This window comes from Mytilus trossulus, chromosome 5, assembly GCF_036588685.1.
Source record: "Mytilus trossulus isolate FHL-02 chromosome 5, PNRI_Mtr1.1.1.hap1, whole genome shotgun sequence".
NCBI classification, from domain to species: Eukaryota; Metazoa; Mollusca; class Bivalvia; order Mytilida; family Mytilidae; genus Mytilus; species Mytilus trossulus.
This window is the reverse complement of record NC_086377.1, coordinates 17,784,629-17,798,710: the sequence shown is the minus strand read 5'-3', so window position 1 is coordinate 17,798,710 and position 14,082 is coordinate 17,784,629. Positions and strand designations below refer to the sequence as shown.

Here is a 14,082-nt window from a genome sequence, read left to right as displayed (position 1 = left end):
TCAAGTGCTTCTATATACAGATTTAATGTAAGTGTTTTTGCTGTAAGTGACCCCAAAAAGTATGCAATTGAACAGAAGAGTAATGAATACAAATTTTGTTTATTTTTATACGTATTTAGATTTTACCATATAGCATAGCAACCTGGTTAAGATTGAAGAATCTATGTTAATATATGGCAATTTATTTTGGGGTTTGTGAAGAGAAAGTTAGCTGATGCTGTTGTTATATATGTAGAAAAAAATCAGATTTACAAAAGATAAATCATTTCTACGATTATTTTTAGAATCCTTTAATGACTTGATTGACCAGGAAACATCCAGGTTATAATATTGACTATCAATATTTTACACTTGTACAAGCTAATTGAGTTACGTTCTGTGAGAAGTATTGAAGTCGACCGCTACACAGGCAAATTTAACTCACATCAATTTCACGTGAATTTAAATTCATGTGAATCTCACGTGAAATTCACATCAATTTCACCTCAAACGAGCTTATACGTGAAATCCACGTGAAATCAGTTTTTGTGAGTTTCATGTTAATCTCATATGACATTCATGTGAATTTCACATGAAAAGCACGTAAATTTTTTTCATGTGAAATTCACATGAATTTTTAAAATAGAGTATTTCAAATAACAATTAATTTTTAAATTTAATCAAAATGATGAAAATATCATTTTTTTTAGTTGTTAATTTCACGTGAAATTCATGTGAAAAATTTCACATCAGATTCATGTGAATCTCAATTCACGTGAAATTCACATGAAAATGTTCACGTGAGTTTCATGTATAAGCTCGATTGAGGTGAATCTCACGTGAAATTTTTCATGTGAATTTCATGTGATATTCATGTGAAATTCATACGAGCAAATTTTGCCTGTGTAGTGTTTTGTTCATCAGCTAGTGTGAAGGCTACACTACCAGTGATTTTGTTTGCTTATTGGCCAGAGGTCTATATTCCAAGCATATTCACATTGAGTTCAAACACAAATAAAACATAAGGCAATTAAGTTTGGGTTTTTAAATAGGCAATATTCATAGCTCTGGTATTAAAGTGATAATCGTAACTGGAACACACAAAATATCACTGAAATGCTGAAAGACACATTAATTATGTTTATACATGTTATAATGAAATTACAATTATCAAACAAGAACAATGACATAGATAATTTTTCAACGGCAGTTTTCAAAGCGGACATGAATAAATAAAACATAAAAGGAAATTTCTGTAAGAAGAAGTTGTCCGAGATAATTGATGGAAAATTGGACTGCTCTTAAAATTGAAGGTTTATTTGATAAGGACTGAAACCAAACCATTCAAAGGCTCGTTCAATTATCCATCAATGAATTGTTGAAAGTATTGTTTAACGTGTATAGAGCGTGGTTCTCTCTATAAACAAGTCATTGTACTCTTGTTATTAAATTAACAACAACAGTATACAATGTAACAGTATCTATATCATAAAGGTATTTAAATGTAAATATGATATACTTTTAAAAATAGGTCACAAAATGTCCATAAATAGACTAACTACGAAGTTTGTAACAGGAAGTGTTATTCATTTGAGTTGTGTGTCGAGTGAGTATACTTACAAATGTTTTGGGCAAACACCTGTTTCATTTTCTCAAGTCTAATCTATTTCATTATTCAATATTGACAGGATGAAATATTTTATTTCATTTGTACTTTCGGTTCTATTTACAGCAGCGGTAGGTTAAATTATTGCATGTCACTATCTTCCACACATTTTTTGTGTTCAAAAATGTTTTTATCAGACATTTTCTGTATTATTCAAACCCGCATATAACATGTATAAATCATGTTTATTGTTTATTTAACTGACTAAATTCTGTAATACAAAATCAACTTTGACCTATTCACACTATTCAAGCAGCAGAAGAGGGAAGTTTAATGATATCATTCGAAATACTATTATATTAAATATTCCCATATCGTGTTAATCACATCAACAGGAGGGTCTAGATGCGGTTAGCGGTATAGCGTTGATAGAGAATAGCAAAAAAATAAAAATATAGAATAATAAGTCACAATTGTAAAGAAGGAAAATAATGGGGTGCAAAATATAAAGATTAAAAATAGAACTGTTACTTAAAAATAGAACTGTTAATTAAAAAATACATTTTAAAGAAAGAATGATATAGTATATAGAATACATACATCGTATAACTACAAAAACAAGAAAAAAAAGTAGCATTTTTATACAGAATAAGACTAGGTGAAACTATAGGGAAAACATTCCCTTAAAATTTAAACAATTCAAAAATTGAAAACTCCTCAACGAGACCCTTAACCGTTTCAAACATTTGGTACTCCAGCATATTATTTGCACTTTCATAAATATTTATAGATATATAATACGGTATAACTTTGTTATGTTTGCCTTAATTAACTTTTTCCTTGTGGTTTGTTATCTTTGTTTGTCGATCTAGCGTGGAAGAACTTTTCTATTTCACTCTAGAACAAGATAAAGAAAACCACAGAGGTTGGTCGTGGAACAAAAATACGGCCATGCATGCAATGTCATGTACTACCAAGTAAAAATTATGCTCAAGTGGACCTTCATCTTCGCTAGCCAAGGGTTAAAATCCACTCCCGCTCAGAGAGCGGAAGTGGATCGTAACCCTTGGCTAGCGAAGATGGTGGACCGTAGATACGATTGTTAAAAAAACATAAGTCACTTATGATTGGATCGTGAACGTTAAATTATCTTTCACAATGCATATGATTAGAGGGATCTTCAAATGTACAGAGGAGAACTTAAGTTGATCTGTGCCTGGTATAGGATGAGTGTCTTGACGTTAAGTACCGTTTCAACAATTTTCCGGTTGACCGGTTGCAAAGCAAAATGTTTACCCCTGTCCAACATCCGCTGTCTTTTTCAGGAACACTCCAATTATGTATATAAAACTTTTTTGGTAAATTATTTTTATATTATATTCACATTTCAGGACAAGAAATAATCCTATTTAGCGAAGATCAATCAATTCTATATCAAGGAGAAACAGTCACATCAAACAGAAATGGAACGATAATTTTAGCGGTGAGATAAATATTCCTTAACTTTTATCTAGACTGCCTTCTTCTAATTCCATCTCGGCAGACTTATACTTTTATCTAGACTGCCTTCTTTTAATTCCATCTCGGCAGACTAATACTTTGTTTACTTACAGATTATCGTTGATCATTCAAACGAGATTGCTTTTCGCATTTGGGTCGACCCGGCAAAAGCGAGAAAAGCAATCGAGTTGAGATGCTCAATGATAATCTGTTTATCGCTATAAACACATAATATAAAAATCGGATCGATGTGTCTAACTCAGTTGGAAATTGAAATCATTTCTTTAAAAAAAAATCCTTTCTAATCGTTGTATGTTTTATATAAACAGAATAGTCTCATCACTGAATTTTTTAAAAACATACTTAAATAATATATCATTCAAAATTCCGTCATAACAAAGTTGTTCGTTCCAAAACTAGTAATGTTTAAATAATTGATGAAGGCTTGCGATTAGTCAGATGTGAAAAAAGCTATAGACAGACATAAAAGTACAGAATATAATATAGCAAATGTATAACGATGATATCACATACATTAAAAAAAGAATCGAAAGAATATTAAATTCCTGTTTCTGCAAGATATTACTGGAAGGAAAAACAGATCGGACTTTGATCAAAAAGAAAGGGAGGTTCAATAAAATAAATTCCATATAACACTCGATAGAAAATCAAGATTCTAACATAACAAATAGTTTGAACTTAAGTGCTACGGAATGGTTAGCATTCGCTTTTCATCCACTTTAACACGCCACATGGCTGATGGAAAATAAGCATCATAGTACAATAATGTGTGTCACGATCCGGGCAATTGGTCCGTGGTCACATCGACACATATATTGCGGTCAACTACAACATGATGACATCCGTAAAACTTAATATAGACTATTGTCGTTGAGGCTGTATTGTAACATGGATTATTATTTTTCATTTGAATTTCGAATAAAATCTCTTCTGTCATTTACAGAGAAGCGAATTGCTCAATTGTTATTGCACTATCCCTTCGCGTCGTTGTTCGATTTTTTATAAAAAGAATGAGGGATTAAGGGATTAAACTACTGCACTAACTTCCTCATCAGAAGTAGTTATTAGTCCTATGTAATTCCAAATCGTTTGAAAATCATATAATTATTGTGTTTTATTTTTTATGTTATTCAATATACAGCGACGGATTGACTTTCAAAGAACCATTAACCCTAGATTAAAAGTAAACACAGTTCCTTGAACATGAGGAAAATAAATGACCGAGTGACGCTACAAAAAGAAATAGCGTGATATATTAAGAAAGAGACAATATTGATTTAAATTTCTTTATCAAATGATTTAAAAATTTTACAAATACAAAACCCGTTATTAAGATAAAACAAAGCCCAAGTCGTGAATTAATTGCTTCTTCTGAAATGAATACAGGTTGTTGTCACAGGTTAACAAAATTCAGAAAGTGATATTCAGATTTGAAGAAAAAAAATATTTGATCACGACGTTTTTTTAATACAAATACAAAGGTTTATTCTTAAATTTTAAACATGCCTACGAAAAGCGATGTTAAATTAACAGTAACATATCTATTCAAAAGAGTTTTACTCAAAAAATCTATTCATACAGCAAATTATAAATGATATAAAATATACTTCTAGTTTTAGGATAAAATATTAAAAGATGGAAGATTCAGAGAAATACCTAATGGTTGCTGCTTTAGACTTTGGTACTACGTACTCCGGCTATGCATTTTCAATGAGGAGTGATTTTTTAAAACAACCATTAGATATACAGGCTAACCCAGTATGGAAGGCGGGAAGTCAAAAATTTATGTCATTAAAAACACCAACATGTCTATTATTAGATAGCAACCGAGAGTTTGTTGCCTTTGGGTTCGATGCAGAGGATCAGTGGACAGACTTGCTATATGAAGAAGAACACGAAGAATATTATTTTTTTGAGCGCTTCAAAATGAATCTGCACAATAACAAGGTACTTCATTATTGTCAGTGTTTTAGTCGTAGGTTTAATAAAAGCCGATCAACGCTAGGTATCTTCTTCCAAATTAAAACCATAAAAGTCATTCACAGAAATCAACAATTTCCTTTTATTTGTGATTGAAAAACAGCTTGTAAGTTTTGATATTTGGAGTTGTAGGAAAAATATACTGTATCCTGAAGATCATCATTTTGATAGAAGGATCCTCGAATAAGGGTTCCTGCTTGGCTATGTAAAATGCCTTCCAGTTGTTATTTTACTCACCTTCTGGCAACGACGAAAGGGCTTTTGGCTATCAATCTATCCGTCCGACAAATCGGTTTTCAACACTTTATTTTTGAGCTTTAAGAAATTGATTTATATTTGGTTTATAGTTACACCTTGACCAGCCACAGTTAACTTTCTAATTTTGTTCTGGTCTGAGGATTTTGCGCAGAGTAATGGTCCTTTGACGAACTTGGAAAATTCATTCAAGTAATCAGTTGTCAGTACTTAATTTTCATACTTAAAGAGGTCGATTTGTTATTTGTTACTAGTATATAGTTTAACCATTACAAGGTAGGGATCAACTTTAAATTTTCTTCTGTTCATATGTTTTTTCTGTTTAAATTGGGATTTTTTTAAAATTTATTGAAAGAAAACTTTTTCATATTTTGTTCTTACCTAGAGATGGGTTCAATATTTTCACTAGGAATTGTTAATTTGTAGGGGACCATATATTGCCATGCTTGGTGTTAGAATATCATGTATTAACTAATTCATGTAATTGGAAAAGTTCAATCACAAAAATACTGAACTCATAAGAAAATGCAAAAAGGAAATTCCCTTGGAAGTGGAAGTTGCAGTGGTCTTTAGATGACATTTTTAGTTATGGTACATTTCCGTATACACTTTCACTAAAAGAAATTTTGCTCGTTCAATTTTCATAAATTTTTCACAGAATATTTTCTTTGACCCTTTTACAATAACATAAAAATTTCAAAATATTTGAACCATTCATTTTATCAGAAAAATTACACAGGTTATATTGCAGTTAGACAAAAAACCAATTTGAATCATTGAAAAGCTTATCATTCCCTTCACAACACAACGTAATTAAAACGTTTAGCTGACATTACCGAGTTATCTCCATGTAGTGTTAGGTACAACCTTAAGCTTCCAAGAGTTCTTGCTGACGGTTAATTGAGACATGCTTGTTACAAAATACACATTGTAAAATGTCAAAGCAAACGAATAACAAAACAACTTCATAAGAGGAATAAATGACCAATCATGCATGCCTACAAATATAAAGGCAACAGTAGCATACCGCTGTTCGAAACTCATAAATCGATAGAGAAAAAACAAATCTGGGTTACAAACTAAAACTGAGGGAAACGCATCAAATATAAGAGAACTACGACACAACAGAAACACAACATTAAAATGTAACACACACAGAAACGAACGATAATATAACAATGGCCATTTCCCTGACTTGCATTGGGACAAGGCATTTTAAAATAAAAAAGGTGGGTTGAACCTGGTTTTGTGGCATGCAATAACTCCCGTTTTAATAGCAATGTTAATTATAACATTAAATTGACAATATTACATGACAGGACTACAATACAAATAAATGAGAGAAATTTAAAATTTTAATTTAAAAAAAATAACAAGTTGCACCTCGTACACCTGAACGTTTTTCACTATTTACCATTTCTGTAAGTACAATCGTTTTTGAAATATCGACTTAAAAGTTGTAAGGTCAAAGGTCAGGGTCTACCTTAAAAAGCTTTAAACACACACTGAAAATCTTTTAAATAAGGTCAAAAGCACATAATTCGATAATTCGCTTTATGGTACATGACCTTGACCTTTGACCTTTTGTCCTTTGTTAAGGTCATTAGTCCCTGATGTCATTGCTGAAGACCCCATGGGATAAGGACCTTGGGTCATATAGTAAAAGCTGAATTAGCCTTTCATGAATCTAAAACAAGAGTTATGTCCCTTACAGAAAGGTCAAATCTCTTCGGTCGAAATGTAACAAAATTGTGCATTAATGACCCAAACATTTTCCACTATACAACACTTCTGATAGTATTAAGGTTGCTGAGATTATCCGCTAAAAAGATGTTAGGTCAAATGTCAAGGTCAACATACACATTTAACCTTGAGATATTTTTCAAAGTCACATGAATTGATGATGAATGTTGAAGATCCTAGGTGTCTGCGACTTACGGTTTCTGAGTTTTGGTGGCCAACGGACTCCGGTTAATTTTAATAGGGGCATAACCCTACCAATGAGTCGTTCAATCTTTTCGATCCAAATGTAATGAAGAACCAAGGTCTGGTCCTGAATAAATTTCACCCTTCGTTTTTATTCTACCTTTTATGGTTACGGTGTTGGAACTACAACAAGATTTTGGGTTTCGGAGGGATTACTCCGAACCGACAGACTATTTTGAAAAAGGAAAGACCTTATTAATAATAATAATAATAATAATAATAATAATAATAATAATAATAATTAAAAACTAATTGTTCAGAGAACAATTGAAGGAATTTCAACCAGCAAGGATCTATTTTAAAGTAAATATTAAAATTTGGCTTTAAAATATTAATTTCAGCATCAAATGACAGCTTATTGTACGCTGATTCCAAAAATATAAAGTTTACAAAAAGATATAAATAAGGGGAAAAAATTTCTACTTCCGGTTCAAAATATGTTACTTCCGGTATTGTCTTATAGTTTACTTGACGCTGATATAAAACATAAATGATTTTACATACTTTTACAATAATTCATTACAAAAATTAGCTACTTACGGTTTACAAAATGTCACTTCCGGTTGGTTTTTTCGAGGTGATATTGTTTGCAACCTAATGCAAAAAGTCTAATAGCTTTAACATGAAAACATATGAGGTCAAAGCAAAGGTCAAAATCTAGAATGTTTAATTAACATATGATCTCGAGCTCAATTTCAAAGTCATAAACCAAGGATCTCAAATCAAAAGACTCTAGGTCAGCACTTTATATTGGTAATGAGTTATATTACCATATGACTGATATTAAATATAAAAAAGTAAAATAAAAAAAATACTGAACTTAGAGGAAAATCAAATCGGAAAGTCCATAATCACATGGCAAAATCAAATAACAAAACGCATCAAAATCGAATGGACAAGAAATGTCATATTCCTGACTTGGTACAGGCATTTTAAAATGTAGAAAATGGTGGAATAAGCCCGGTTCTATAGCGCTAACCCTCTCACTTTAATGACAGTCTCATCAAATTCCGTTATATTTACATTGATGCGTTAATTAAACAGACACAATATACATAAAATAGTATAAATATGGATACATCAGTCATCATCGTATACATAACTATTTTACAAGGAACAATTTGACAGAAAACAAATACGTCTACTATCTACGACTACATTGATTGATTTGATTTGATTTGGTCTGACGTCAGAAATTTTTAAACGTCACATAAATTTGTCGTTCAATGTGCATACAAACAATCTTAAAATTTACATAGGCGATGTTAGCATACAGGGTTTACAAATTAGAGTGAAAAACTCGCATCAAATGTTTACGTACGTTTTTGACTAAAACTAATGTGTAACGACATGTCGCAACTAACAATTGAGTGAAAATATTTTGTCGATATCTTATAAGATTTCTGAAAATGAGAGATAACAAGCCAAAATCAAAAATTTTGAACATGACCTTGACCTTTGACCTTGACCTCATCTTCATTTTTTTGGACCAAGGACTTCAAACCAAAAGACCATAGGTCTCTATCACTTATGGTTTTCCAGTTAAAAATGCATTTTATTATATCAAATACAAAAAGTGAAATAACTCTCATATGGAGTCTTCTTAAAGCTTCGGTCAAAATACAAAAGAACATCCTGAGGATATAACGAGCAATTTGGAAAAATAAATTTGTCTGTTTCTTATACGGTTGCGAAGCCTTAGAGATAACAAGAAAAACAGTGTTCGAGGAGATAACTCTTATATGTAAAAGTATTCAGTTAAGCAGAGTTGGTTTCAAAAGCATATAAAACTGTTCGATATCATATTCCAAATGTCCAAGCGACATTTTGCGAAACAAAAAACAGCGAAGGAAACAAATCAGGCGGAATAAAAATAAAAAAAATAATACTATTAATCAGAACAAAAGCAATAGGTCTTTCAAACGAAAAGGTAGAAGGACCTAATAATACTAATAATAAACAGAAGAAATACAGTAAGGTCTTTCCCTTTTTGAAAAAGGAAAGACCTTAAATATAGGACAGTGAAACAAACGAATAATTGCTCACAAATGCACCAGGTTAAAAATGTAATACACCAGACGTGCGCAACGTCAATACAAGACGAACCAGTGACGCTAAGTTTGGAAGCCAACACAAGAACAAAGTTGAAAAGCACTGAGGACCAAATGTCCGAAAACAAAATGTAACCAATGCGCCCCGGACAAGAACAATATTATTATTTAGAATTAAAAATAATTAATACTTTTGTGAACAGTAATTTTTATAATACGACAATTTCATTTGTTAAAACAATTGTGTATAATGTTTTCATTACATTTATAAAAATAGAATATTACAAGTGAAATGCTGCTAGATGATGTTACCGAGAAGAAACAGCTGCCAGCTTTTGATGTGTTTAAATTATCAATCCAATATTTAGTGAACCATTTGTTAGATGTTTTGAAAAATCAAGGAAATGTCGTAAGACACAACGAGGTTCGATGGGTCCTTACAGTTCCTGCAATATGGACGGATAGAGCTAAAAAGTTTATGAGGTCTTGTGCTGAAGCGGTATGTAAAAAAGATAAGATATTTCAAAAGTCGTATATTCATTTACAGTAACTCACGCAAGATCGCTCGAACTCTAAGCGAGGCGAGGTCAGAAAGAATATCCAGTTGTCATGAATCATCCACGATGAAAATTCACAATAAGCCAACATTATTACGACATTAAATTGCGTTAAATACCAGACGATAATGCTGTTCAAATATTATAAGCATGTCTCAATATCTATTTTTGTTTTTGTTTCACATAGTGTATGAAATCATCAATAATAAAGTAGAGAATGAAAATGGGCAAACGAGATAAGAATGTGTTTTTTAAGTGATATCTGGATTAACAAATCAATGTAAAAACTAATTCAAAGGCTAGAATATAAGTATTTCTAATTTTCGAAAACAAAACCATGGACAAAATACGAAAAACGACGAAGAATAAAAAAAACACTACACAAAACACATAAAACTTAACTTATTAACTGCCCAAAGTGAGGAAAATTTTGCAAAAATTGTATGACCCCGAGAAAGAACGTCTACTCATACCTTTTGTGTTAGAAAGGGGACCTGCAAATAGTTCAATAGTTGTATATGGTGTTCCTGGTCGACAATACATGCCTGTAATTCAGTTACATATTATCTCATATTTCATTATAGTTCTTTACCATAAGATATTGCAATGCTATTCTATTATTAATAAAATTTTCCATTTATTTAAGGCTGGTATACCAAAAGACAACTTATTTCTGGCACTTGAACCAGAGACTGCTTCAATTTTCTGCCAATACTTATCCACTGAGAAGTTGAGGGGTTCTGAACCAGGATTCACCATGACATCGGAAGGGACAGAGTATATGGTCGTTGATCTAGGAGGTTAAGTATTGGTTAGATTATTAAATTCTAGTTTACACCTTCTATCTTCATATTTTCGTGTTTGATACATATATATTTATGTCAACAATTGAATATATAAATTTTATTGAAATCCTCATTCTAATGCAATGTACTGCGAACACTGACGCCTGCAATTAAAATTATTTAGATTAGTCTTGCAATTATCGGTCTTTCCAGAATAAAAAAGTTTTGTATGAAAATACTGAAATCATTTTGCAGAATAAGTTAAACAATGAGCTTTTTCTCTACTGACTTGAAGGCCACTTTGCCATAAAAGCACTGGTCGGAGCTAACTGTCTTCGGTTAGGCTTCGGACCACGAAATGTTATGTAACCCTGAAAATGAGAAACAAAATAGCTTTTAGATTAATCCTGGTACCTTTGATAAATATTAAAAGAGAATAGATTTCAAAGGTACCATGATTATAATTTAGTACGCCAGACTCGCGTTTCGTCTATATAAGACTCATCAGTGACGCTATATCAAAATAGTTATAACCCAAACAAATACAAAGTTGAAGAGCATTGAGGATCCAAAATTCCAAAAAGTTGTGCCAAATACGGCTAAGGTAATGTATGCCTGGGATAAGAAAATCCTTAGTTGTTCAAAAAAGTTTTGTAAACAGGAAATTTATAAAAATTACCACATAATTGATATTCATGTCAACACCGAAGTGCTGACTACTGGGCTGGTGATAACCTCGGGGACGAAACGTCCACCAGCAGAGGCATCGACCCAGTGGTGTAAATAGTTATCAAAGGTACCAGGATTATAATTTAGTACGTCATAGGGGTAAAATGCAGTTTCTGGCTTATATCTCTGAAACTAAAGCATTTAGAGCAAATTTGACAATGTGCAAAAGTTTTCGATCTATCTGTCCTGAAATTTTAAGATGAATCAAACAACCTGTTGTTGTGCTGCTTCCCCTGGATTGGTAATTTTACTGACAATCTGCAGTTTTTGGTTAATATCTTCACTTTTATTATAGATATAAATAAACTGTAAACAGCAATAATGTTCAGCATAGTAGGATCTTCAAACAGGTCAACATGACCGAAATTGCAATTGATCCTAAAAGGAAATATTGCCTATTAAAACAATTTTTTAACAATTTTCATAAATTGTTGGTAATCTTTTACAAAAGTCTTCTGAAACTAAAGCAAAAGTATAACAGTTGCATAATTTTATGTATCAATTGTATAAAAATATCAGATGAGCGACACAGGCTTCTTGGAGCCTCTAGTTTTTCTTAGATATTTATTATGGTTTTTCCATAAGCCATTGAGGTAATGTATGAACCATTCAACTTACACGTCAATCTTGATATTTATATACCTTCAGGCGGAACTGCAGACATAACAGTTCACAAAAAAGTAGCAAATGGTCGGCTGAAAGAAAAGCACAGAGCTATTGGAAATGATTGTGGGGGAACATCGATTGATAGAAGATTCTTTGAGCTATTTGAAGAAATATTCGGAAATACAATCATAAATTTACTGAAAAAAGAATGTCCGCTTGCGTATTTGGATCTCGTTCGAGAATTTGAATCCCAGAAAAGAGCTGTTGAAACATCAAATAAAACCAAGGTAACCATGTCAATCCCAATCGTTGCACTAGATGAAATGTGCCAAAAAAGTCTCCAAAAGAATCTAAAGACTCTGCTTGAAAACTCACCATATTCAAAAGAAATAAAGTTAACAAAAGGGGGTAAAATTCGTATAAGCGTTGATTTCTTCAAAACGTTCTTTATGCCTTCAATTGAAGGTGTTATATCTCTAATGAGAGAGATTTTTCGAAATAAGTCACTGAAGAACGTCGCACATGTGTTAATTGTCGGTGGATTTTCAGAATGCAAGCTAATGCAAGATGCAGTTCGAAATGCGTTTCCGGATCAGAGAATAATAAATCCAAATGAGGCTGGTCTGTCAGTGCTGAAAGGGGCCGTTCTGTTCGGTCATAAGCCAGATTATATACAATCACGTGTCATGCGATGTAGTTATGGTGTCAAAACGAATCTTCCTTGGAATGAAAAAAAGTATGATAGAAAACATCACGTACTTATGGACGGGGAAGAAAGATGTGACAACATTTTTTCTCTTATTGTTGAGAAAAATGAGAGTGTTGAAGCTGGAATGATAGTCAAAAAATCTTTCTTTACACCTTACGAACACCAGGAGAAAATGGACATCATGGTATATGTATCCGAAGAGGCAACACCAGGTTATGTCGACGATGACACGTGTTATTTGCTTTGTACACCGACAATCACTTTTTCAGACACCTGCAAGGATCGGCGTTGGGTAGACGTAGCATTTGTTCTCGGAAATACGGAAATTGACCTCAAGGCTCATGATAGAAATTCTGGGAAGGCGATATCAGCAAAGTTTAATCTTATTTAATCATATCGCGAATCACAGGACAATCAATAGTTTAAAAAAAAGACTTTGCGTTTGTGATATCAGCTACGATGTAGATTTTATTGTGAAATATTATTACCTCGTTGTTTATCCTTATATTCATATTAGAACTATATCCTTTCATTTCAAAGTTAAATTCAGTTTCATTCATTTCAACATAATTGACATGTTTCAAAAAGATATATTCACGTATGGTTTATAATCATCGCATTATATGTAATAATTCTTTATACGTATTGTATCTAGATTAAATTTTAACTTACTATAGAAAAAGAACAATCAAATTCCGATCTATCCGGGATAAAATAGTCAGTATAGTTCTCGCAAAATTGTTTCTAGTTTCCGACTCATCTTTTGTTGGATATCAAAATCCAATCCATTCTGGATAGAAATATTCAGAATAGTCTTCCCTTGATTGTTTCCTGAGTACTGAGCCGTCTCTGACCGGCCATTTATTATACGTCACTTCCCCTCCAGTTAACCATCCAATCCACCAACTGAAGCTACCAACAGTTGTTATTGTATGATCATATAGTGATAAGTTTGCGACCATTACCTCCCATTTCGGACCATCAATATATTCAACCTTGTTTGTCACTTATTTGTCATGTTACCGACGTATAATTAAAAATTAAACATCTGTTGTTGTTTTTTGTGTGTGTATATTAAATGATAGATGGTTCTAAAAAAGGGAGGTATAAACTTTTGAACGCTAGAGTAATTAAATATGCTAGATAAGTATATAAAATACATCTGCTAATATATTCTGTTAAAAAAATTACGTTTATGATGATTTTTAGATTTGTCGATACGCAGGAACAGACTATGTAAAAAAAAAAGTAAGTAATTATACGCGAATATTCATACAGTGGGCCGAAGGAAGAGATGGTGTCACACTCCTTGAATTGT

The 14,082-nt window shown here is 32.2% G+C and overlaps 1 protein-coding gene across 1 annotated transcript; it reads left to right on the top strand.

The window, feature by feature from the left end:
• Nucleotides 1-1,514: 1,514 nt before the first annotated feature.
• On the top strand, nucleotides 1,515-13,786 carry LOC134718612 (heat shock 70 kDa protein 12A-like). Its single transcript, XM_063581245.1, has 6 exons — nucleotides 1,515-1,585; nucleotides 2,977-3,068; nucleotides 4,720-5,053; nucleotides 9,656-9,877; nucleotides 10,582-10,735; nucleotides 12,098-13,786. Exons 3-6 carry the CDS (start codon nucleotides 4,742-4,744, stop codon nucleotides 13,153-13,155), a joined length of 1,746 nt encoding a protein of 581 aa, XP_063437315.1. The 5' UTR covers nucleotides 1,515-1,585; nucleotides 2,977-3,068; nucleotides 4,720-4,741; the 3' UTR covers nucleotides 13,156-13,786.
• The last annotated feature ends 296 nt before the right edge of the window (nucleotides 13,787-14,082 follow it).